This window comes from Apteryx rowi, unplaced genomic scaffold (genome assembly GCF_003343035.1).
Source record: "Apteryx rowi isolate R43461 unplaced genomic scaffold, aptRow1 scaffold_4, whole genome shotgun sequence".
Lineage (NCBI taxonomy): Eukaryota > Metazoa > Chordata > Aves > Apterygiformes > Apterygidae > Apteryx > Apteryx rowi.
Window position 1 is genome coordinate 6,709,429 of NW_020450529.1, and position 26,119 is coordinate 6,735,547.

Genomic DNA, 26,119 nt, shown 5'->3' on the forward strand with positions numbered 1-26,119 from the left:
TGAAGTCCAGGGTTGAAAACCCGTCACAGGAAACGACTTGCAAGGCAGGACTGGATGAARCAATCTCTAGATATGTATCGCCCAGCCTCGCCAAAGTTTATGCGTGTAACGTCAATCATCCGTAAGCGGAACAGCTCATTCGCCCGTGGTGGAAAGGGCAGTTGGTAACTCGGGGCTGGACCAGGAGAACCTGCCGTGTGTGTGTTTGCATATGGGTAGGGATTTTTTTTTTACCCTTGTGAAGTCAGTGGGAATGCTCGCATAAAAGCAGTTCTCCTGAAGAATGCCGGCTGGGGAGGTTTGAGTCTAGCTATTAATATTTTGCTGGTTGTCCTGAGATTGTTTGAAGAAAGGAGCTTTGTTACTGTRAGTCCCTGGTGAAACCTTGCCTGCTCTTGGGTGTGGTTTCTAGCTGGGCGGCCCCACGTCTGCCAACGCGCCCTGTGCYGCAGGCTAAGGGGAGCCCAGGAAAGCACTTCGCTCCAGTGCCGTAAGAGACTGAAAATGGAGAATTATTTTTGTGACACTTATGCAAATCAGCTTTTTCTTCATAGATAAAAGCATCAACTCCACACTGGCTGGAGGCTGCACTATGGCTCGGTTGATTATAATCCTAAAGCCTTGTAGGGCATAAAATGACTGGGTTTGTAACCCTTGTTCAGATTTCAGCTCAGACCTGGGATTAACTCTGCAGTCTTGCCGCTTTGCAAGCCTATTCTCTCTTTGGTTCCAGTTAATAGGGAGCGATGCCTCTGCTTGTTACGGAGGGTGGGCTGCATGGCGTGCCAAGGTCCCCTTCCAGAACCTCTCCTGAATCAATTAGGGGATACATAAAACAGGTCCCAGTGCCCAGAGCTTTGTATGCCGTTTCAAGCCAAATAAGCCTCCCTTTTATCTCTGCCCATGTTCTTCTCACTGATGAGATAAAGAATGCATTGTCCTGTTTATGCGACATATATTATGAAATGAGTTCAGTGTATACTGCGTTCAGCCAATACGTGGTGATACTCCGAGGAATGGGAAACTTTAGAAGGCAGATTGCTTGCTTTCCGACCGACTTTGCTTTTTCTCCCACTTCATTGTGTTTCTGCGGGCGACTCCCTGGTGATAAATGAACTATAATGTCTGAAAAGAAAAAATAATCTTGCTATGGTATTGTTTCAAATCTACAAGAATTTCAACTCTGATGCTGGTTGTCTTGAATACATTATTTTCTCAGAAGTGTTTTTGTTAGAGTATACTAGTTTTGAAATGGATAATATTATATCTTTTTTCTAATTCAGCATACACCATCTTAAATGCTGATGCTGAAAGTTTCCCTTGCAGAACATTTACTTAATGTAAATTTTCTCTCTTGCTTTTGCTGAATTGTTCAGAACACAATAGCATTTGTACAGGGCTCTCAGCAGGCTGATCTAATTATGCAAAGATTTCTTTTATGGTGTTTATTTCTCACCAAGTAGAAGCCAGTGATTTAGACTTAAGATACTAGGCTTGCATAATTATTTAAAGTAAACACAGAGCTGCTACAAGCCTGCTCTGAAATTCAGTTCCTTCCAGATGTGCAGAAAGTTGTGTGAGCATCCCGTCTGGAAAAAAAACACATTTTGTGACAATTTGATTGTTTGCTGCTGAGATATCTCTGCACCTTATTAATGACAACGCTAGCGAGAACCTGGCAAGGAAGGATCGTAATGCATTAGAAAAAAACGTGATTGAAGAAGAGTGGTGTTTTTTTTGTTTTTTGTTTTTTTGTTTTTTGTTTTTTTTGTTTTTTTTATTAAAACCGCTGGCTTAATATGTAAGAGATGAAGGATGCCTCCAGGTGAGCTCTGCCAGTTTATGCTGGCACCGGCGAGCGGCTGCCTGCCCTCCTCTGCCAGGAGCCGCTGCTTCTGAGCAGGCACGGCAGATTGGGTCTCCTGCCATCTCCTCAAATGCCTCCTTTCGCACCTCAGCATATTAACCCCCAAAAGGTTCCGGCTGACATTAGCATGCCAGACAGCAACCTGCAGCTGAGGGGCAGGAGCACGGGCCCTTCTTCCAGCTTTGCTGGCAGGGCAGCAATTTCCTCCATCGGGGTGGGGTGCATTCCTGTGGGCTGCAATCTCTGCTGTTTCCGTGGTCTGAACTGCCAGATTTGTCTGGAGGTTGCCGTTCCCAGTAAGTTACAGGGATGTTGGTTGCAGGTCCCACAAGGTGCTTTGGAAGAGCTTCCTGAGGGCAGGATTGCACATGCAGCAGCACAGTGTGCACAACCCAGCTGACCTTCCCAAACGCTCCTTGGAGCCTTGGAGCTGAGCCTAGGTGATCGCGAGGGGAGTCGAGCCCCTAGTCACAGCTTGCTCCCAAGCCKTGGGTTTCACACTTCACCTCTTTAGACTTTCATTCCCTTCCAAAAGCATCACCTGGCTTCCCACAGACACTCTTCCTGGCACGAGGCGCTTTCCTTGCACGTTCCTCAAAGGAAGGGGCTCTGCCAGCTCCCAGCCTCATGGGGCCGTTCTTCAGAGCCAGCAAGCCTCAGCTGTTGCTGTCGGGCCCAGACAAACTTGCATTTTGAGTCTGAGCAAACTTGCATTTTATTCAAAACTCTGCAAGATTGGCCAGGTTAAAAAAAAAAAAACAAAAAAAACCTGCTTCTGTTATTAAGGTGTCTGATTATTTCCTTAAGCAGTCTGCATCTGCTTTGGGTCCTGTTGGACGACAACCGCAAGCTCTTTTTGTATGGGAAGAGGGTTAGGAGGGCAGTACCTTTTTGTTCTTTGTTTCTACGGTGTCTAGGACAGGATCGCAGCAGAAATGCAGGAAGCTTAAACCTTATGCATTCAAAAGCTGCAGCTGGGTGCTAGAAGTCTGATTAATGCACAGAGGTGCGTGATTAATGAGGCATAATCAGCTAGCTTTGCACCTCTGCCTTTTCCAAAAAAAACAGAGCAAACCTTGAGCAGGCCAAATTCTGCTTAGAGTCAGACACGTGCTGAATGGGAGTTTTTCATGAACATTTAAGGATCTGACAATCTAAATGGATGGGAAGTCTATTAAGAAAACATTCATTAGCTCAGGTGGACCTAAATCATCTGGTTAAAGAGAACATATATTGCAAAACTTCCACAAAAGCATTTTAGTTATTCCTAATTGTTCATCCTGCCCTCAAAAACCAGTTTCAAGTTTCCACATTTTTTTTACAACTCTTTTGTCTTTTAATACACATGTAATTTAGGTGAAATTGAAATTAAGAATGATTTAGAACATGTCTATACAGAGTTAGCTAGGATTTGAAGGGAGTAGGAAAGCTCTGCGTGCAGTGACAGTTTCCTGAGTATAGACCTTTGACTGCAATTTAGAAAATTTTATTTGAAGGAGTTTATAGAACTTCAATTAATTTACTGTGATTTATTCTTTATTATTTTTTTTTCTTGTTCATGTTGGGAGGCCTTTTTTCTTCTTGATTTCATGAACCCAGAAATGTTAGGCAGAAACTTATTAATACATTCACTGGTGATTATTTTTAAACGCATCTATATGAATATTATCTGTCTACAACTTATTCTGAAACTACTCAGATAGTCATTCGTCCTTATGGAGGAAAATAACTTCAGGCAGGTGTTATTTCTGGCTGCAGGAAAAGTTTGCCAGATGAACTGATTGCTAAGAGCTTATATTGTTCTTAAGTGAGATAGCTTGAGGAGATAGCGCTTTTCAGTCCCTGAGAGCAAAAACGTGCCGGGTGTGCAGAATTTAAAACGCCGCTTGCCCAGGTCTCCTGCTCGCTGCAGAGAGGGAGCTGCAGCGGAGGCGACAGCCGTGGGAGCCGGCGGCTCCGTGCCTGGAGCGGTCCCAGCTCCCGAGCGCCTTCGTGCTGAACGCGGCCAGCTGCAAACGTGCTGGGAGCCCGTCTGCTCCTCCGGCTGGGAGCGATGCGGCAATTCCAGGCAATTTCCTTAGAAGTGCGGAGGGGCTTTTTGGTTTGCTTCTCYGCGTGGCACCGGGGGAGATGGTCAGGCCTGGAACAGGGTCGCTGACACGGCTGGCGTGGTGCTCGCGCACGCGGCCCCCGGGCCGCACGGACCCAAACGCGCTCGTCGCGTGTGGCAGGAGCCTCCTCAGGGACCGAGCGCGGGGTGCGCTTCGTTCCTCCCCGCCGCCTTCGCCCTGCCTGCTCCTGGGGCAGGTCCCCCTTCCCACCTTTCCTCCTGGGGTTTCCTGTGGCCGAAGCCCCGCGGGAGCGGGGAAGGGGCCGGGGAGGCGGCGGCGGCAGAGCGAGGCCGCGCTCGCGGAGGCCTCGCTGGCAGTGCACCCATGGTTTTTACGAGCGTGGGGCTGGCGGCGCAGGGCGACGCTGCCGGTAAAACCTGTCGCGTTCCCGAGGCGAGGCGCCGCTGGTYGGGCCGCCGCTGCTCCGCGGAGCCCCCCCGGGAGCCGGGCCGCCGCTGTCCGAGCCCTCCGGCACTCTCGAGGCTCGCGCCTCCGCGGTGGAGACCGCCACTGCTTTTCTCTTTTCCCCCTCGTTTCTGGCTTTCCTCCYGCTGGGGGAAAAGGGTGGAACGGGGAGGCGTCGCTGCGGCAGGGCGGGTGATGTCAGCCGTGTGTCAGCAGAGGGAGGTGAGGTCTGCGAAACCGGAGCTGCGCCCAGGCCAGCCGGCGCGGGGGCCGGCCGCCGCGGCCTGCCGGGCAGCCATGGGGCAGCCTGCTTTTATTTCCTCTCGTTTTTAACGTTTTGGATTTAACAACCCAGCGCGGGGTCGGACGGGAGGCTTTGGGGCTAGGTAAGTGTCGCGAGCGCGTCGCTCCGGCGGCGCCGGCTCTGGTGCTGTGAAACCGAGGCGCGGTGATACGGGGGATTTGGGGCGGAAAGGGGACCCGGCCGTGCTCTGGTCTGTGCTAGGGGTGGTTGTGTGTTGGAGTACCTCCATATATATTCCTTAACGTCCTGAGATACTGCCTCACCCGTTTGCATTTCTTGAGAACAGTACTTATTTCAGAGTTCATTGAGAAGGACAAAAAGTTCGCTTTCTGAAGTGGTGTGATCAGACAAGTCACTTCTAGCATTAGATACTTTTTAATACAAAGATAAGTTTACTTAAGCAGCACAGTAAAACAAACATCCATGGTCTTTTTTTTTTTTTTATCACTTATTGGTTTAGGTAAATGACATTTCCCATTACAGCATTTTTCATAGAGCAGAGTCTTGTAATAAATTACAGTGCTGCAAAGGAAAGGTCTGGCTAAACAGGGAAAGGTCACTGAAAGAGCAGTGTCGGACTTCTTTCTTTTTTTTCCCCACAAACATATGAACCGGGTTATGTTTTATTTATGAGCCATTTGAAGAGTGTTTCAAACGAAGCATGGCGTAATGTGTAGTTTTAGGAAACTTCAAGTTCTTCTGTAGTCGCAATGCGGCGTCGGAGTACGTGCGTGAGCCGGAGGAGCGCTGCACGCGCTAGGCGCTGGCGATTTTGGCGGCTGCAGCCACCAAAAAGCTCTGTCCTGCCTGAAAAAAGTGACTTTGAAAACCCACTGCGGGCAGCGGGTGGGGAGTCGCTGCTGTGGGCTGATTTCCTCTGCTACACTGCGACGCACAAGCCGATCTTTGCCCCTGGACGGTCCCTCTGTGCGTCGAGGCTGCGGGGGCAGAAAGCCACCACGTGTCCCKCTGCGCTCGCCCACCCCCTGGTCCTGGGGGGACACCCGGGGACACCGGCCTCGGGACACCCGCGCTGCGGCAGCGGTGGCGAGGGAATAGCCCTGCTTGAGGCAGTGCCGTGTTGAGCAGATGCAAAGCCTGGGGGATCGTCCCCACAGGGTGGCTAATTCGGGTGCAGAGGGAGCAGGGCGAGAAGATCCGTAGGAGAAATCCTGATCTCGTGATGCCGCTGCCGGGCACAGGGACGCTGCCTTTGATACGCTGCCCTAGCCAGCGCGTTGCGGGAAAGCAGGGCTTTCCCTGGAGGAGTGTGCGCTGTGAGCGGGCTTTGCTCTGGCGGGTCTTTCTCCGTGCGCGTCATACCCCTGCCCCAGAACGCCTGGCTGAACCCAGGCCCAGCATCGCCAGAAAAGAAACGTGCTGCTTTCCCAGGCTGCTGCCGATATCCCTGGGGCCATTCTGGGGCGGACTGAGGGATGTGGAGACCGTGGATGTCTACGCAAATACTTTGGATTAGCTTTTTGCATTTAATCAGAGCAAAAAGGACTCTAGTCATACTCCCGAGGCAGATCTATTAGATACAAACATCTAGCAGCAAAATTAAATGTGCTGTTGATCGAAGCAGGTGTTTTCACAGGCAAAATCTGCAATTTGCAATGCATTGTTTTTAAGAGTGAGAATTTATTTGAGGAATATCCTATGTATTTATATTTATGTGCTTATTTTTATCAATCTTATGAATGTTGTTATTGCTGAGTTTATGCCATAGCTACAGATTTAGAGGAATTGCAATTTGCTGGAATTGTATAACCTGGGGGAGATAAGTTGGTGATTTTTAGAGTGACGGTGTTCTGCTTTTCCCCTCCAATTCTCCTAGCTATTTCAATGGAAGCAGCTGGAAAATCTCTATTTCCGTGAAAAGAAATTTGCTGTGGAAGTGCACGATCCCCGCAGGTGAGACCGGCGGAGGCAGCTGTAACAGTGGGATGAGTGTTTGCCGAGGCTGGGTATTAGTCATTTCATGTTAACTGATGGAGATGGGAGGTTTCCTTATTGCACTGATTTCAGCGTAGAACTGGGAGTTCACTTTTTGCTTTGGGATATGGAGCCTGCTCCTGTGTCTGGCAGGGCAGGGCTACGCGTGACAGATGAGAAGTGGTTCAGGGATGTTGCTCAGGGAAGATCACAGCTGTAATGAGCAGCGGGGAGTGGCCGGTGACGTATCGACAGCTCCGGATGTCTCCCTTGCAAGCAGGATATGGTGCCCACCAGGGAAGTTGGTGGACCATAGGGAAAATCGGGGCCAAATTCACTCATTTTACAGAAGCTGACTGCTCTGCTCTCCTTAGACACCCGTTGCAGAGAGGCAGCTGCAATGAGGCTGTGCAGCAGGCGTCCCGGGAGAGGGGCCAGCAGCCCCTGGGCCCGGCTTTCCTGCTCACGCTCTGCCCTTCCCCGGCTTGGCCGTGATGCTCCCCCCTCCCAGTCTTGGCTTTTGGGGCCTGAAGGAGCGCTGCCAAGTAAGGTGGGAGCTTGCTGTCATCCTGCTTTTCCATGCCTTCCCCTCAAGATCCCTTGCACGAAGAATGAGTGTTTGTCCAGAGTGAATTTTGGATTCCACCTTTCTTCCTGCTGACAGAGGTGCTGAGGGCTCCCACTGTGCCCCTTAACAGGCAGAGATCCTCTGCTGATCCCCCTGGATCGCCGGGTCCGGTCTTCCTGACTCCTTTCAGGATCCCACGGCTGTCTCTTCTCTCTTTCTAGATCTATGACTTACCCAGCCTTTGCCRTTTGGTCCCGGCAACACCTCAGTTATGCTGCTGAACTAAGCCCAGCAGTTGCTGCTGCTCCATGTTGCAAAACTCGCCAGGGAGGGACTTTCCATTTATAAAATGAAAAAGTTAGGAGGGAGGAGAGGCAGGAGCACCAGGTGGTAGGAAGAAGGAAGGGCTTTGTCTTGAGTTTTCAGGTCTCTAAAATACAGCCTGTGAGCCTTGCCTGGCTAGGAGAAAGGTATTTGGGACTTGAAACTTCAAAGGCATGTCCTGAGATTGCATTTCTCTTCACCTCTTTAGAATTTCGGTGTCAAGAAGGACCTTTGGACAGAGTGGACTGGTAGTGCAAACCTGGTACGCAAACACTTCCCTGATCAAATCCATCTGGGTAATGGCAATCAGTCAACACCAGTTTTACTTGGACAGAAAACAAAGCAAAGTAAGTTATAAGATATTTTTTCTGTAGGCATAAGTTAAAACACCTTTCCTGTATATCCTTCAGTATACATTGTTCCACAGATAAACTAGTCTCAAGAGAGAAAATACAAAATGGTTTTTGTCAGCTTTTTGAGCAATCTATTAGCTACAGTATTGTTATTCGATTCTTTTTAGCCTGCCTCCAATTAAGTGGTATGGAAATGTAAGCACAGAAAAGGGAATTCCCATGTCTCAGTGTTTAATCTGCTTTTTCTTTTGTCTCTTTCTCATTTTAATTTTGAACACAGTGCAAATAATGAAGAGATTTTGAGTTTGGAGATAATTCAGGCTGTGGGGGCGAGAGGGGGGAGAGGAATGTTAGAGCAGTGAAGTACACAGTAAGCTGCTGTGTGATGGGGTTGCTTTAGCCCTTAATTTACTGGGAGATGAGGTGTGAAATGTCATCTTCTGTGACCCTCTGTTCTGAAGCTAATTAGAGGTAACTTGATGATGCTGGATTTTTATTTTTTTTTTTTTACTTTTTTTTAAAAAACTCCTTCAGGCAAAAATTCCTTCGGCTAGAAGTCTGGATGATATCGCCATGGATCTGACAGAGATGGGAACACCAAAAGTTTCAAAACTAGTAACTATGGAGGCAAAAAACCAGCTTATTATGGCCAGCAATGGCAGTTTAATCTCATCAGGTAATATTTCATGTAAATGCAAGGTAGTGAAGTGTCAGTACAGTGGGGCTTGTGTGCATTAAAGGGGAAAATGAGTCTGGCTGACCATAAATTCAGTGTTAATATGACAACCTGTATTAGTTACATATCTGAAACAATAATGACAGTTATATAACTACTGATTTCCCTGCCTCTCACACACACCTAAATAAGGAGGTGATATTATATTAAAGACAGGCATCCGTAGACTTTTGGTCCATGATTAATTTGATACCAGTTTATGGAATCATCAGTCCTTGAATTAAGTGCAAGTCTCATCAAAGTCTGAGGGAAATCTGATCCTAGCTAACTTTAAGCTCCTGTGTTAGGAATCGAATTGCCCTGAGCTCCCTCAGTAATAGGYAGAGAAAGAGAAATGCTTCCAAATAAAATTCAGATCGGGAGGGGACTTTGGATCTCTCCATTGACTATGAAGGAAGCCTGGGGGAAAGAAGAGCTTAACTTGCCACATATATGTGCCTATAAGTGGGGAGCCTCGGTGTCTGAATCAAATGCAAAATCAAAGCTATAATGTTAATTAGATCATATATATGAAGATTATCATACCTAATGATTTGCTTTATGTTCTGGGTAGTGGGTTTGGGGGTCTTATACTTGAGATTTAAGTGCCTGATTATATACCCGGGGGTGTTGAATAAGTGCAGATTTCATAAAACCTGGCTTGCTGGATGACATAGGAGTTGGATATTGCGTTTTGAAGAACACACGGATTTGTTAGGTTAGACTCCTTTGGGAATATAGCCTACTTGACCGTTTTTTTCTTGCAGGAAGAAACAAAGTGGCTTTTCCCTGCAAATTGTCTGATAAAGGGAGTGTATTTTTCAGGTTCTCAGGATTCAGAGGTCAGTGAAGAACAAAAGAAGGAGAAAATTATGGAACTAAAGAAGAAAGAAAAACTCCTTCAAGAAAAACTGCTTCAGAAAGTTGAGGAGCTTAAGAAAATCTGCCTGCGAGAGGCGGTGAGAACTGCACCTTATGCTATGGTGGAGGTGGGCGAGAGCCCTCCTCTCCCCCTGGACCTTCACCTAGAGCCCTTTCTGTTCCCCAGGAGCTGACGGGCAAGATGCCAAAGGAGTATCCTCTGAGCGCTGGAGAGGAGCCTCCCCAGGTCAGGAGACGTGTTGGCACAGCATTCAAACTGGATGACAACCTGCTCCCCAGTGAAGAGGTGGGTACTGCAGTTAATGTTTTTTCAGCAAAGGTGGGGTAGCCAGACTGGTGGCCAAAGCCGCTTCTGAGTAATCCAACTCTCCTGATTGTTTTGTGTTCCTGATTTATCTATTTAAGAAGAGGCAGCTAGGACAGTCGCATGCGTATGCTGGGAAACTTGGACAGGGTACCATCCTTATTTCAGCCATGCCCCCTTTGAATTGACCAGGAAGATGGCCATATCAAAAAGCCTGAATATCCCCTCACTTGACCCCCTGATTTGACCCTGCTACTTGAATGTTAATGGAAATTTTGCTGCTAATTAGAGAAGAGCAGGTTCGTAATGCAGTTTAACAACCTATGGCTATGAGCTTGCTTTTCTTCTGAAGCGCTGATTTGTGGAGTGTTGAGATTGTGCTTGAACCAAGTATGTGGCTGTTTCCCTTACAAAATCATCTGTCTGTGAGCGCAGGAGATAACTCCACATGACAGTAGGAGGAGATTTATCTCTGGCTTAATGCAAGTTCCACCTAAGTAAAAGCTCTCTCTATTGCTCAAGAAGCTAATAGGAAGTTTGCTGGCAGAGACTGTCTCAGGAGATAGGCTAATTCAGATATATGCAGTTTCTGGACACATACCATTCCCTCTCGTTCCTTAGGAGATCTGTTCGCTAGCTCTGTTATCCAAGTGGTAAGTAGGTGTTGGGCACTTTGCACCTGCCTTTCACCAAAACTCGCTGCCCTGGCTTACAGTACTGGCATAATCCATGCCTGCAGCAAACTGATTTTATGTAGACTGCTAAATGCTATTGAAAAAAATCCTGCTGACAAGATTTAACAATGCATTGCTTAGCACTTCTGCAGTGTGTTTTATCTGAGCAGCTCGAAATTGTTTACAAACACTTAATTAAAGCCTCCAACTCCCTGTTATGTAGGTATGGTGATAAATTCCCATTTTTATTTTTGTAAAGTAGAGAGAGATTTCAAACAAATGTTTTCAGGCTTTGACTTGGAGCAGAAGGTTTAGCAGGCTGCAACTTGGCTTGTTTAACAGATGGACCTAAACTTGAATTTAGATGTCTAATTTATGTCACCCAGGCTTGAGAGCTTTGGACCTTTCTTAGAAGATCTAATAATCGTGTGTTAGTTGTAGAAATGAGATCTAAGGATTTCCTTTGCCGAGCTTGTCTTGTGTATAAACTTTGGAATTTCTGTGGTTTGCACTCAAGATTTCACTTCCTTATCATAAAGATATATCTTCTTTTCGATAATCTTAGATAATTTCTACCCTCAGTACAAGCAAATAACTGATCTCATGAATTTGCAGGATCCCACTTTGCAGGACTTGGAGAGCAATTTTATCATACAGCAAAAGCTGGTGGAAGCTGCAAAGAAACTTGCCAGTGAGCCAGACCTGTGCAAAAATGTGAAGAAGAAAAGAAAGCAAGAATATGCTGATGCTGTAAAAAAGCTTCAAGAGATAGAAAACTCCATAAATGAATATAGAATCAAGTGTGGCAAAAAACCAACCCAGAAATCAACTTTTACTCTACCAGGTAAACAAGAGAATTCCCCATGTTTAGATGAAAAAAAAAAAAAAAAAAAGTTATTTGGTTCACTTACAAGTTTTGTTTACACCTCCTCTATATGATTTTTATCTCCTCCATGGCAGTTAAATAAGAAAAAAAGATGCAATTGCTGCATCTGATACAAGTGCACTGTTTATAGGCTGTGGGCAGAATAGACTGCAGTTTTAGAAACAAGTGCAGACATGTCGCAGCATCAGGTACAGACCAAGGAATGCTATACACAGGAAGACTGGCAGGAGCATCTCAGTCGAAACTGGTGTGGTATCTTAATTCTTAGCGTATTGAATGTAGTTGTATTTCTAGCCTGCCACGTGCAAGATCTCTCTCCCTTCCGCAATGCTGCAGTCTTAACAAAACTAGACTGCATGAATTTTTCTATGGGATCGAGGAAATGAGAACCAAAGACTTTGTTTCACAATTGGAAATTACTGATTTTCAGGAAAACGTAAGCAAAAGTCAAGACATTAGGAGTTCGAACTGTGTTGTACAGATTTTTTGCTAAATCTATTTGCCAATGATAATCACAATGAAAACAGAGAGCCTTGGCCTCTCCATTCTGAAAAAAGTAATTTTCCTGAGGGAGATGAAATTGTAACTTCTCCACAGGATAAAGCATAGAAACTTGCTAGTATCCAAGCTAAGTGAAGGAATTTGGGAGTAGTAAAAACTCACAGGTGTTGCATACTCTTCTAGATTCCGTTGTGCTTAATAGTTTCAGGACATGTTTTACTTTTCCCCTTCAGGGAAAATATATATGGATAATTGTTAACTGACTTCTTTTTGCATCCTCTGTCCCAGAGAAGATGCTCTTTCATGAGGTTGTTGGAGGGGATTTTCTGGGAACTACCAAGTGGGAAAGACGATACAAGATTTTTCTGCTTTTCATATTGACACCCTCTCAGTGACCCTTGGTGGGATGGTAGCATTCGTCCTACCTCTTAGGCTTTGAGCTGAGAGCCCTTGCCAACATATATTTTCTCTGGAAGAGGCTTTTCCATGCACTGCCTGTGTTTCTGCTGGGAAACCCTCGGTGTCCTTGGGTTCCAAGGGTCCTTGGGTCCAAACCCTTGGGTCTGAATTCTCATCCAGCACGAAATGCAGCAACACAGGACTATCCACTSTCACAAAGTGCTTATTCTAAAATGTTGATGGTTGCTCTTTAATGTGGCCCAGCTAGTTGCTGATTGACAGAGATGAGGAAAACAGCTGTTTTTCCAGCCTCTTGCTCACCAATGTAGGCATTAGTTGTGGGAGTTCCTGCAGTACCTGGGACAAGTGCAGTGTAGTAATAGCACAGGAAGCTATTGAAGGCCAGTAAATAGCGAGAACCCTGTGAGACATCAGCTGTGTACAATCACCGCTGTTTGCACAAAGGTTTTTGTACCATTGTGCAAAACAAGGAACTTGGGAGTTGAGTCTGCAATCTTCAGTCCTTATGCAAGTACCACTTAGTCCATCAGTCTGCACTGTCTGATTCATAACATCCTTGTTTGCTTTCTGAGAAGGGGACATAGCCAGGAGGTGCTGGACTCTGTGTGTCAGTGTCTCTTCCTGTCAGTAAGGACTGCAAGGCAGCATATATTTAGCCAGCAGTAAGTTAGCTGCCTTCCCTTCCAGTTTCCGACTCCTGCAATAGCAGTGTGTATTTGTTAATGCATCCTGAAGCAGAACTGTCATCTGCTTCAAGTTCAATAACTGATTTAGCATGTAGCCTTTTGACCACTGCTGACTGTGCTCACAGGCTTGAGGTGCAGGGTTTCGGAAAGCTGAGCACTGGTGAGTCAGTTGCAGCTGTGAATTTGGGGAATGGCTTGTTGTAAATGACGTGTTAAACAGTAACGCTATTTTTTTTATCAAACTATAGCTATTTTCATTCCAGGTCAAAAGGGATGGGAGATGAAGCATGTACTGGACTCTCTCCTGCTCTCCATATTCCACTCTTCCTGTGTCTTGCATCCTCTGTACCTCAGAGGCTTTCTTTGCTTTTTGCAGGACATGGGAATTGCTCAGATTTAGGATTTAAATTTGGAGCACCCGTGTATGTCAGCATGGCAGAGCCCCTGTGATTCGGGCAGTGTAGCTTTAGGCTGAGGTGTTTTTTTTCTTTTTTGGCTAGGTAGGTTTTTTCCCTCCTTACACTAAGCCCAATTCCATATTCTACCATCACTTGGTCAAATTCAGGTGAATAAGTTCCCCACAAGCTTTTTTCCAGTGTCAGGTTGCAAGTGGAGCTGCAACCCATCCTCAGTGGTCTGACAAGCCCCCTCGGGGCAGGGGCCAGCCCTGATGTTATCTTGTTCTTGAAGAACTTCTTTATTTAACAAATTCTTGTAACCAGACCTTTCCTCGCAAAAAAGTGCCACAGCAAGCAGCAACGTGTTGTGTATGCTCATCATGACTGATGGAAAAAACAAGTGTGATACGCAAGCTGCAGTGGCTGCCACTGCCTTTGGTAGCTTTTCTCTCTCACAGGTGGAAGTTTATATAGGCTTTTTATCCCATCAGCTTTTTGTCTTGCTGGTAACTGCCTAGGAACAGATTTCTCTCTGGGTTAATTCTCTCTAACTGTGGTGCTCCTGTTTGTCGCCAGCCTGATTTCTCTTCCTCTGACGGCCTGTTCCAAACCTTGGCAAGGACAGGCATAAGTGGTAGTCTTTAATATCAAGGCAAGAAGACAGATACTTACAGTAAAGCCCTATGAATAAATAACAAAACATAAAAGAAAGGAAAAAAGATCACATTATCTGTATAGCAGATACCGCTCTCTGCACTGCTGGAATTTGGAATAACTTGATTGAAATCAGTGGAATTTTTCCAGATTGATATTAATTTAGTTGAAACAGAATTTGTATGCTGATAAAACATCCAAAAATGAGTTCAGTACCAAATTTCAAAAGGTATTTAGTACCTACCTGGTGGGATTTCAGGCCTACCTAAGGAGACTAGATGCTAGCAGCCAAGATCTACGTGTCTGTGTAGGCTCCTAACTCCTACTGAAGCACCAAAACGCCCTGTGAGATCTCTTGGAAGTTGAATGGAAAACACCTTTGTGAATCTTGGCCTAACTCCCACTGGAGCTGAAAAGTCTCCTTTGATAGCGGAGGTAGCTTTGATATGTCGGTAGCCTGCTGAACTGCAACGGAAACAAATAAGACCTGATAGTACTGCAAAGCAGGACTGGCGAAGGCTAAAGCATACAGATTACAGCTTTGCAAGTATCAGCTGGCACCAAAGTTTTAGAAAATAAACTGTATGTGATATTTGGAAATTAGTGGCGAGTCTCCTGTGTTTAAAGCTTTTGTTTTCATTTGCAGATGATATAATTCCATCTGAAAGCAGCTCTCTGTCTGATACAACAACCTATGATGAGGGTATGTTTGTTATCCTTTTCTTTTTATGAAGTGCATCTGTTCAGATGTATTATTTTGGCTGACTTAATATCCTTTAGCCTGCCATTTTATTGTCTTTCCATGACTAATTATTTCATATCAGAGGAAAAGAGCTTAGTCAGATATAAGTCTGCCTTCACAATGGGTTAGTTATTGAAAATATCTGCTTCATCAGCTGATTTGAGTCTTCTTCAGAGGAGATGATTAGTTTTAATGTGATTAACTTGTGAGACGAGGGCACTGTGCCTTTGCAAGCAAATACTTTGTCCCTAGCACCTGAGTAGAGGCAAATGAATGGCTGGAGGAGTTGCAAGCCAGGAGGAAATGCCTGACCCATCTGTCCTCACACCTACTAAAACTTACAAAAAATTAGGATACTCAGAGACTTTAATGATCTGTTTACATTCATCTGTTACCTAGTGAGCTGCATCTTGCATGGGTATGGTGTTTGCTTAACTTACTCATTTCACCCACCCACAGACACGCACACTCACACCCTGTTCTTCAAGGTGGAAAGGACTTGGCTTRCCTCTCCCTTAACTGGCTAATCATCACTTGGGGACAAACATTAACTAAATTATTACTCACTTTTCAGTTAGGGCCTGATTCTGATCTCTCTTTGTCCCAGTTTTAGACTTATATAAACCACCTGGCCCTTTAACATGGAGTTACACCTGATTCTTGCTTGTGCAAGCAGAAGAAGAGCCAGGGCTTTGCCTTGTGAACACATTCTCTGTGATGCTCGGCCTGCATTTATATGTATTTGTTGGAGTTTCCTGTTAGCTCTAATGGGATCTGGATTGTACCCTAAGCAAAGTGAGAACAAGGATCAAACCAGCCCCTTCACAATTGCCTTCAGCCAAATTTGTCTGTCAGTGTCTTTGCTCATTCAGTTGCTTTTGAAGTCAGCCCCTTTTAGGTTGTATTTCAAAACTAATTCTTGAAATTTCATTTTCAACTAAAGTGCTGAATGGTGAGGGAAGGGAATTGGCTTTTGCAGAAGCTGAATGTGCCTGCTCAGCTCTGGGAGGGACAGAGCTGCAAACAGTTGCTTTCCCGAGGAAGTTCCACTTTGTGATCTGGCAAAGCTCCAAGCAGAAATCTCTGTAGCAGTTAATACTGCTAAAATCTGCACTAGCCTCCATGATGCCCCTTCCGCATGGAGGAGAGCTTGGTGCAGGCATATATGGGAGGAACCTCTCTGGAGTCAGAGCTTTTGTACTTGTCTCCACAGTGCAGAGTGTTTTTGCTCAGAGGCCATGGATTTGCATACAGGGCAAAAATATGTAAGATTTTGCTAACAAAATACATGTTCCTTTCCAGCAGCCAGTGAATCCCTTACTGTGCCAGCACAACGAACCAGCTCTGCACAGCTTTCTCCAAGACTTCTGCCACCCAAGTCCCTCGGGGTGGAGAGAATTCATCTCAGAAAGTCATCTGTAAATGAACAGCTCTTCGAAACCAGACATACCAGGTATCATGTCTTAGCATCACCATGCTCTCTTCATGGTTGGCATGAGCTTGATTTTGTCCATGTCAGGACTTCCAACAAGCACTCCAGAGGAGCCTGCTGCCTTTGCACTCCTCTCTGATAAAGAATTTTGTGATAGTGGCTAAATTTCTTGCTTAGTAATACAATTGTCTGTGTACGGGTAGTCTTTGGGTCTCTGTGAAACTGGAGGGTAGTGCAGGCTTTGTGAAGAAGTTTGAGACAAGTGAGAAATTTAGTATTAAGAGCTGCCTTTAAAGAATTGCTCCAGGCCCACTGGTACTTGAACCCTTTTTCTCTGTTTTTGTGGTTTGTTTTCAGTATTAACCTGTAATTTTCCTGATGACTTTGTTTAATTGCTTTAGGTAACACTGAACAATATCCATTCCTCCTGACTGTATCAGTATTTCAGTGGGTACATTGTCAAAACATAGAGAATTCACATAAGCCTTGATGGGCAATTTCTCCATGTAAAAATGGAGTTACTGGGATTCAGCCAGCTACCATCGTTAGTGCCAGCTGCAGTGAGTGGCTGAGGTGCCTGTGTATATCCATGGGACTGGGCTGTTTCTGTAGAGCATTTCTGTAGAGCACGTGGTTACCAGTAGATCTACTGATGCATGATCATATAATATGGGTCTGATTTAATGCTAGTTGTTCTCAGTGTAAGGATTCCCGCTGATCTCAGTGTCTCTTAGACTGTGTCTTTTATGAAGTGCATGATCAGGCCTTTGAAGGCATGCCTAAAAAATTTTGACATTTTGGGCAATGTCATGTCTTTGCATTTTTCTCAGCAGTCCCTCAGGATAAGTAGAAGAATCCTCTGCATCGAGCTCAAAAGTTGAATTATAGCCATATGTAACTCTGTGTTTTATTTTTAAATTGTGTCTGTGTTACCTTTTTTGGCTCTTCTGCTTCATCCTTTAGCAGCAACTATTCCTACAGGTCATGCTGCGAGGACCTTCTTTGCTGTGTCACCCTCCTGAACTGCAAGAGAGGGTTAAATTTTTCTTCTTGTTTTAACAATACTGTTGTTTACATGGGAAGTATATTCAGTTATGTTCTTACCTGCTTTTTCTGCCCTTAGGGTTTTTTTTTTTCTTAAAGACTCGGGGTGCATGTAGTGTCAGTGTGCTGTGACTTGCATTGCGTTTAACCTAATTGGGTTCTCTCCTTTCCCTTGCAGGGACCCGCTTTCGACTCACAGTAGTCCTTACCGAACTCTGGAACGACCGCCACAGCCCCATGGAGGGAGAAGCATGCCTACAACACCCGTGCTTACACGCAATGCCTACAGTAGCAGCCACTTACAGTAAGGGGACTTTATTTTGAGTGCGATGTTCATCTTAGGCCGCAAAAGAATAAAAGTGAATGTTGTGAAGAGGGTGAAGGGTCCTGTGCTGTGCATCTCTCTATAAGCAGGATCAGGCTCTCGAAATGTCTGCCTTGGATATTTGAAGCACAAGGTTAATGTCAATCAGCCACCATCTGCTGGCGCAATCCTGCGCCAGCTTTGTGACATGCAAGCGAGAGCATTTGCACAAGTACAAACACTGTTAGTGGTCTCTCTCCCCACTCCACCCTCCCCACTTCCTCAAAAAAAATCAAAAAAACTTGCTCRTGAGCTGACAGATGTCTTCTGTGGGTTAAGTTCCTCCAAGTCCCCTGAAAAATAAGTGGACAGATAGAGGAGAGAGATCCAAATTAGTGCCCATTCTAGGGGGAGAGCTGCAACACAAGCTCAACTGTATTATTAGGCAGCCAAGAATCCATCCTGGGGGAGGAGAGATGCTATAAATGTTATGTTATAAAGAGCTYGTGCTTTACTTGGCTGGGGTAATGCAACCATGAGAGGCAGAGCCACAGGAAACCCAGCTTCCTATGTTTTGCTCCTTGCTCAGATACTTACACAGATATTACATACTTAAAGACAGTGAGATCCCTTGTGTAAACCATTGCTAAAATGTGATTTTTGTGTGCTTTCCTGTATGTATCACTGTCACAGATTAACTTGCTCATCATCATAAATTTTTATCTGAGAAATCTCCTACTGTTGCAGCAAATGTGAAAAAACAAGCTGAATTTCTTGCAGTGCAGATGCTTTTATCTAATGGAAAGGCTGATTCTGCGTTATGCTTTGCTTGGGGAGGAAGCCTGTCAAACTCTCCACACACGCACACTTTTCACTTGTCTATGCATGTTTGCGTGTGACTGCTTTTAACCAACCTACATCTGTGTTGTTTCAGGCCGGAGGCTTCCCCCCACCATTGCAGGCAGCGCAGTGGAAGTCTGGAGTCCCAAACCCACCTGCTGTCCGACACCCCTGGTGAAAAGCCAGCCTTCTCCCTCTCAAAATCGCAGCGAAGCAGCAGCACGGAAATCCTAGATGATGGGTCATCCTACACTAGCCAGTCCAGTGCAGAATATTACTGTGTGACACCTACTCCCAATCCATATTATACTACGCAGACACTCGACAACAGGACCAGGGGTCGAAGACGGTCAAAGAAACAAAACATTTCTGCTGCAAATTCAGGAAGTATGCCAAATCTTGCCCAGAAGGATGTCCGGAATGGCGTCTACCACAAAAGTCAGGAGCAGCCTTCCTCTAGTTACTATATTTCTGGATATTCCCCTTACAACGAACCTGACGTTTATTACAATGGAGGATATGTTTATGAGAGTGATACAGAGGGACAGTATAGTGTGAATCCTTCATATCGCTCATCAGCACATTATGGATATGACCGTTACAGGGAATTCAGGTCTTACCATGAGGATGAAGTGGACAGAGTACCGCACAACCCATATGCAACCCTAAGGCTTCCAAGGAAGCAAGTTGCTAAAACGGAGCATATAACCAAAAACATTCACAAAGCCTTAGTTGCAGAGCACCTCCGCGGTTGGTACCAACGTGCCTCCAGTCAAAAGGAACAGGGTCACAGCCTGCAGGCAGGCTTTGAGTCTGACAGAGGATCTCAAAGGAGTTTGGGCTTTGCTGGTCTGCAAGTTCCCTGCTCTCCTAGCAGTCGGGTGTCATCTTTTTCTTCAGGTAATGCCTGATTTGCTCTGTGCTAAGAGTTTTGTACATCCCTTCAGTGCATCAAGCTCTTCTTTCCTTGCTGCCTCAGTGAAGTGAGCAGAGTCTAATCAATGCTAGAGCTCTGTCCTGAAAGGTAGATGTGCAGTTAACTAGGATTTCTGTTGTTGCTCTGTGCTTGGGAGGAGAGTCTTTCTCTGAGGGTCTACCTGGTGGAGGTGAAGAAGTCTCCCTCGCTGGGTGAGGTACCAGCCCAGAGCTCAGCAGTATGGTCCCTGAACTAGTTGACCTTGCAAGGCTCCTGTTGTTCCCCGATGCAGTGCTTCTGGGAGAAGCACTCTGAGTTACCCACCCAGGTACAGGTCATTTACACAGCATGTTCAAAGGTCATGGTCTCAGAGAGGAGTATTTTCTGCAAATCTCATGCCARCTAACACAACCAGCTACTTTTTATAGTCTGGTTTGGTTTCACATTTTWTTAAGAGTGTACCTGATGCCCTTCAGTAGAAACTACAGTAAAAATACCACACTGGTTTTTATGATCTCTCAGGGCCATCACCTGCCTGGGAATCAAGTAGGTCCATATCCTGACAGTTCAAACCCCTGCACAGTCTAAAGACTTTTCATAGAGCAATGCAGAATTCCCAGAAATTGTTGAGTAGGGGCCAACAGAAACTTTTCAGCTGAGGGACCTCAGGGGAATAGAGGCTGTCAGACCATGGGCCAGTCCGATTCCTCAGCATGCCGCTGCGGTGAGGAACAGAAGACTTGTTTGCTTCCCTCTGTAGACATTGCAGAGTTGATGTGTGATTGCCAAGAGGAGTTTGGGATGGGAGCTGTACGCAGAGCGCTCTCGGTTACTTGTTGCCTTCCCCCATTGCTAATAGTGCCTTTTGCTCGTTGTAAATGCAGTAGTGCAAACAAGCCCTACGGGTCCATATAGGTTTCAAACAGGCATGTTTACCAAATACAAGCAATGTGCAAGACTTTACGCCATGTCCATGCGGTTGCTCTGATGGTTTCCAAAATACAGTACAATGAGCATTGCTGGGTCATGAAGTCTTTTTAAAGAGATATTGCATAACACTGAAATACTGCACGTGCAGTGCTTTGCTCCTCACAGTGCTTGTAAATCACATTTTGTGTTTGCATTCTCTGCTTGCGTCCCCTGCAGAAACCTGTAGAGATCACTAATGAGAATTGTCTCCCTCTTTCAGCTGATTTAACTAGAGAAAGATCTAATTTGGTGCAATTTTTTTTTTCTTTTTTTAATTCTAGCATCTTCTGCAAACACTGCTGGGACCTGGCGGAACCCACCTGCACTAGGACTTTCAGATTACGATACATTATCTCATTCCTCTTATGCCAGCTGTTATGGGAATGTTTATGGCAACCTTCCTTTGCAGAGCAGGTGAGTAGACTATATCAAGATTTCTGCCCTTCCTCGTATGTTTTATAGACTACAAAAACTTCTGAGGAAAGCCGCTTGGTTTCAGAGAGCCAGGATAAAGAGTAATAAAACTGACTTCAAGAGAGCAGGTCGTTTTCTAGTGGTGTAGACCAGCCTGATTATGCCAGCAACATTCAGGGAAGGGGGAAGTGGGCATAGTGAAGGCTGATGTCCTCTGTTGCACAGTCCTTTCCTGTGGATGGTGGACAATCAAAGAGCTTGCACTCCCCAGTAGCAGCGATGGTTGGAGCAGCGTTAGCGGTACCGCGCTGCGGGAGGAGGTCTGTCCTGCACCCTGCCATGCTGCCTGAAGCCATGCTGATAAACTCCTGCAAAAATGAGGAAAGAACTGCTTCTCTTCAACCTCACGTCTGTGTGCTGGTGCTCAAAGGCAATACCGACATCAGTAGTGCCATTAATAAGCCAAAACATGTCTCAAGGGAGAGCTTAACCCATGGAGCAGGATTTCACTCTGATGTTACAGAGATTCATGCAGCTCTCTTGCTTCTTCTACTTGGTGCTTTCCGTCTCCTCCCTCCGCTCTCCTACGCCACCTGTTATCAGTGAGGACAGAGGCTTTCTGTCCAGGGGAATGGCGCTGCCCGCAGAAATGCGATCCTATTTAAGTGCTCTTGTGCCCAGTGTAGCCAGCTGTAGTAAGTACCCCACATTTGTGTGTCCTGCTTAATGGATTGCAGTTTGTGCTTGCTGCCAGGTTGGTGTGTGTGCAATTACTGAGTTTTTCATCTGTTTTAAAATGAAACAAAGTATAAGAAAAGAATTTGAAAGCTTCTCCTAGATCCTTGTTTTTAAACTAAATGCCTCAGGCTTTTTTATTGCAGTGATTAAAAAGATCTACCGTAACAGTGTTTAAAGAGTTTCTACTAATTTCTTAACTTCCTATAATTGGGCTTTGAAAAACTCTGCTTATTTTCAGTTTTATCTATATGAGGTGTATTAGCTATTAATTTTCTGAATTTTGAATCTCTCATTCAATCATTCATCTGTTTTGTTTTGTTTTAATGTGATTATGGCAACTGAGCAATCGATACGTTCTACAGTCTTGACACTATTGAGCTGCTGAGATCCTGTTGCTCACAATCTGATGAATTACAGCACAAAATCTGGGGTTGTATTTGGGTCCAAGTTATGCTGGGGTTAAACTCTCAATAATCAGTGTTACTTGAAGTCCCGTGGGATTAGCGTGAGTTGTACTGGCAGCGCGGAGATGGGATGGGGCTCGGCCTCTCCAGTTTACGCGCTGCCAGAGCAGCACCTGGGAGTCTGGGGAAGATCCTCGGCTCGTGCTTATCACTGATGCCCCTCTCTCTTTTGCAGAGCTTATGCAGAGACGAGCCAGCTGGGTGGTGATGACGAGAGCCAGTTGGAAGATGACTTGCACAGTAACGAGCAGAGGTTATTTTGGCACGAGGATTCAAAGCCTGGGACACTTGTGTAGACCGCTTGCAGCCCTGCGTTCGTACCCTTGCGTGCCTTGCACAAAATGCTGTTACTTTGAAGGACATCTTGGGTGGAGCTTCCAAAGCAAACAAGAAGGAAGTATTCCGTTTTGCTGGGAAAGATTGAAATTCAGCATTAAGAGGGACTATAGCAAAACTACAAAGTCTTACCCAGAATGGCATTTCTTTCTGAATCCAGATAGCCTGCGTGAGCAAGGGCAAGCCACAGTTTAATCTATGACAAGATGCAGCACTTGGTTGAAGTATTTATATTTAGCAAGCACTTTTTGGAAGATTGGAAGATGTTGAAGGCAAACCTCAAAAAAAATGTGAAAAGGGAACTCTTATGGAAAAACAGGAGTTTTAGGAGCACAATTCCCATGTCTGAAAGAGGAAGAAATGGAAATTTCTTCTCCCATGGCTTATGATGACCTGGAAGGACTTTCATAAGCCTATGAAGGATAGATACTGTGTGTGTGAATGAGGCAAAGGGTGACTTAATCAGTATTGGATCATTACTTGAAGGAAGGCTGGATTTTTTTTTTAATGGAGGTTTGAATGAGTTTATCCATATTCGAGGTGTTGTTAAGAGTGTTTGTTAGCACCACAAGCTAGTTCTGGAAAGAAAGGTATTTGCTGTCACAATATGTCATGTAAAACTATAGGTGGTTGTGGATTTTGGAAACAGAAGCAGTAAACTTTGAACTCTTTTCCATGATAAAGTGTAATTAATAACCTCACGCTTAATGAACTTTCCATGGTACAATATGATTGTGCAGATGATGCAGATTTTCACAGTGGGTGCACGGTGAACTGTTAATTGGGTAACAGTTACATTTTGCTCTGCCATATCGAATTGAGGATCGAAATGGAGCGCTCTAGTTATCACACATTGAACAATTTGATTGTAATGGCCAGTATTTTAAGGTGGAGGCAAACGTAACCGACCAACCAAGTGGGTGCCTTAAAATTAAGGGCATTAGAATTGTACCACAAGCCATCTGAACTGCCAGGTGCATTGCAAAGTCACTAAGTGACAGAACAGCGTTTTCACAAAACCATTTGTTTCGAAAAAAGTGCGACTGCAGTTTTGATCTAGGAGGGATAAACCTACCTCATATCATCCATCTGTAGGAACAAATTAGCATGGGTTATCTTGTGTCATTTACAGCAAGTCACTTGCATACTGTAAAATATCTCTCATTTCTCAGCTGTACTGTGCTTCAAGGTTCCATAAAATGGTGCTCTTTTTTCTTTTATACAGAGGGTTAGCTACTCCTTGTTCATATTGTGAATAGAAAAGTTTCTGATAAACCTTTTTGACATTTTTTACCAATATTCCAGAGCATGTAATATATATACAGAAGGACACAACTGTTAAGCTGGTACTTAGTCATTTGTATTATTAGAGTCGCGATTTGGAATTAAACAAACAAAAACAAAATAAAAAATAACTTATTTCTTTTTTTTTGCATATTTGTATAGCCTTCTAGAAATGCAAAAGCTCTTTTTGCTTATTCTTTTACTACTTCTGAATTTTTTAGACCTATTATTTTGTATAGGTCAATAAACTAAAAAGTGTGCTATCAAAACCCTTTCGGTATTCCTCCTATTTCTATTTGAGCTTTCGGAAGAAAGCAGTGTGCGTTATTTCACAGCTTTAAAGGAAGCCTCAGCCGCTCTCCTGGAGGCGAGGGAAGGCGCGCGAGGCAGAGCGTGGCGCTGGCCCCGCTGCCGCGACTGCCCCTCGCCCGGGGCCAGGCACCGCTGGACGAGAGGTCTCCCACGATGGCACGGGAGCGACTACGGGCGCTTGTTTGCTGTAATCTAATCTCCGCTGGCAGCCTCGATGCCTCACCTGCAGCTCCCTTGTCGGTTTTCTCTTCCTGCGTGGGTAAAGGGCAGAGCAGCTCCCGCTTCTCGGGGGCTTGCTTGCTCTCCGCGGGGCTGCCAACCCCTCCAGCAGCAGCTCCGCACCTCTCCTCGCCCCAGGCTGCCCGAAGAGGAGCTGTGGCAGAGCGAGGCGCCCGGCGTAGCTGCCGGCAGGGCTCAGCCCCAGCTCCACGGCTCTGCTGCTGCTGCTTGATGCAGAGGATTTACACCGATAACGGCGATGTCGGTGCGTCCAGGTGGAGCTGCCCAGCTCAATATTGGCTCTGAACGTGAGGGGAGGAGGGCCCGTGGCTGTCCCTGGGGCCTGTCGGTGCCTTCCCCTGGGGAGGGGAGGCACTTGCCGTCCTGCCATAAAGCAAAGAGCCGGCCTCTGGTTTTCCAGCCTTCAGAAACATTTTGCAGGTCTTTCCTTCTTCTGTTCCTCAGCATCTATTTTTCAAAGCAGATAGTGGGAGGCTACGGAGGCTGACAACAGCAGTCTCGGGACTGCACGGGTAGAGGTGGCCTCATGTTTCTGGAAGTGTCTCCTGCTCAGCTCTGCCTGCATCTGGAGATGGCTGCAGCCTTCGCTGTTGGAGCATGGCGCTGCAAGGTCACGTTGCTCCTCTGCCCCGACCYGCCAGGTCCTCTTTCGAGTTCGTGCCCTGCGAGACACCCACCCTCCTGGAGGAACAACCTGGCTTCAAGGTGTATAACCCTGTTTGCACCCACTTTGCCAAGCAGTCCAGGTCGTTCAGTACTGCTGTCCTCTCTTCCCAGTTATTTCTCATTCCCTATGTTTTGTGRCATCCACAGCTTTAAGCAGCACTGCATTTTATGCTTATTTCTCGATTGCTAGTGAAAATATCAGCAAGAAGGATCTGCAGAAGTCCCTGCTGAACACACTCCCGTCTCGTCATATCTTTCCGTTTCCCCTAGGAGTTTGGGAGGCTCAATCAGCAAGTTCTTCATACGTTAAGCACGTGCTTTGCTGCTATTATAAAACGTTAGTGTTTCTAACAGGAAGCTGTGTGGTACGAAGTCCAATGCYTTACAAAGAATTAATGATATCAGTACATGTTCACAGTCACTTGTCAATAGTCCCAAAGAGTTTTGTTTGGAAAGGAAATGAGATGTGCGACAAGACCTGGTCCCCATTTAAAGCATTGTTTACATTCCTTTATTTTAGTGYCGCATCCATTGAATTTTGTATTGGCTTTTCTATTCTTGCTCAGGATGTAGCTCAGTCTAACACATCCGTGTTGGCAYGACGCTGGTGCCTGGCCAGGCCTCCAGAGCTGCCCTGATAGTACCAGGATAATTTGGGATGATCGGGCTGAGAGCATGGGAATTTTAGGTGGGTTTGTGTTGAGTCCAACTTGCTCTATTTGGGACTGACACCAGCCCCTCATTTTTGCCAGTAGCTCCCCATTTTCAGCAAAGGTGACTCCTGCCCTGCCTGCTCTGCTCTCAAGGGCTCAATGCAGCACCTCCTGTCCAGAATCCCTGGGGCCCTAAAGAGCTAAGGTTTTGCTTAATTTTGCCTTTTGTAGATCTCAGGTTTCTTTCTTTATTGCACCGCGTTTCTGGAGCGATGTTTCAGTGCACACGTACAACTCTTTGGGGAAACCAGCCCTGTGCAATGCAGCTGAGAAGGTAATAAAGACATGGTTGTAATTATTAGCATAATTGTTCAGAGCTGGAATACAAATCACCTGGTTTGTCTGAATTGCTACTTCGTCCCTGTTTTCAGCTCTTTAAACAATTTTTTTCCGCAGCCTTTCTTCATCAGGAGTCGTGAGGACACCTAGTGACTAACCAGCGCCAGTGATGAGCTCCCATGTTCCTCTCAGATCCTTTCTGCCCCTTTCAGTTTGAAGAAATACTTAGAAATATTTATCTAGCGTGATACAGAACAAAGCCAGGATTTGACCAACGTGAATCACAAATATGAAACAGCCACAGACCCATAGAGTTAAATTTATGACGTCCCGAATGTCTCTCTCTTCTCCAGAAGGTTGAAGATGCTGCCGACGAGACGAGAGCGTGGAGAGGAGATAGAAACCCGCACAAAACCACACAAAGCGGAGCACTGCGCAG

At 45.6% G+C, this 26,119-nt stretch overlaps 1 protein-coding gene across 2 annotated transcripts in view; it reads left to right on the forward strand.

Annotated features, from left to right (window-relative positions):
- Positions 1 to 23,724, forward strand: part of FRMD4B (FERM domain containing 4B) — a 126,958-nt gene extending 103,234 nt beyond the window's left edge. Inside the window, exons 12-23 of one of the 2 annotated variants that reach the window (XM_026074947.1) lie at positions 6,525 to 6,601; positions 7,723 to 7,861; positions 8,402 to 8,543; positions 9,408 to 9,541; positions 9,631 to 9,750; positions 11,058 to 11,286; positions 14,634 to 14,690; positions 16,035 to 16,182; positions 17,384 to 17,509; positions 18,444 to 19,249; positions 20,516 to 20,648; positions 22,026 to 23,724. In XM_026074947.1, coding sequence (XP_025930732.1) covers positions 6,525 to 6,601; positions 7,723 to 7,861; positions 8,402 to 8,543; positions 9,408 to 9,541; positions 9,631 to 9,750; positions 11,058 to 11,286; positions 14,634 to 14,690; positions 16,035 to 16,182; positions 17,384 to 17,509; positions 18,444 to 19,249; positions 20,516 to 20,648; positions 22,026 to 22,146 — 2,232 coding nt within the window. In that variant the 3' untranslated portion in view covers positions 22,147 to 23,724. Of the gene's footprint in view, positions 1 to 6,524; positions 6,602 to 7,722; positions 7,862 to 8,401; positions 8,544 to 9,407; positions 9,542 to 9,630; positions 9,751 to 11,057; positions 11,287 to 14,633; positions 14,691 to 16,031; positions 16,183 to 17,383; positions 17,510 to 18,443; positions 19,250 to 20,515; positions 20,649 to 22,025 lie in introns of both variants that reach the window. The other variant, XM_026074948.1, reaches the window with a different exon arrangement.
- Positions 23,725 to 26,119: the final 2,395 nt, after the last annotated feature.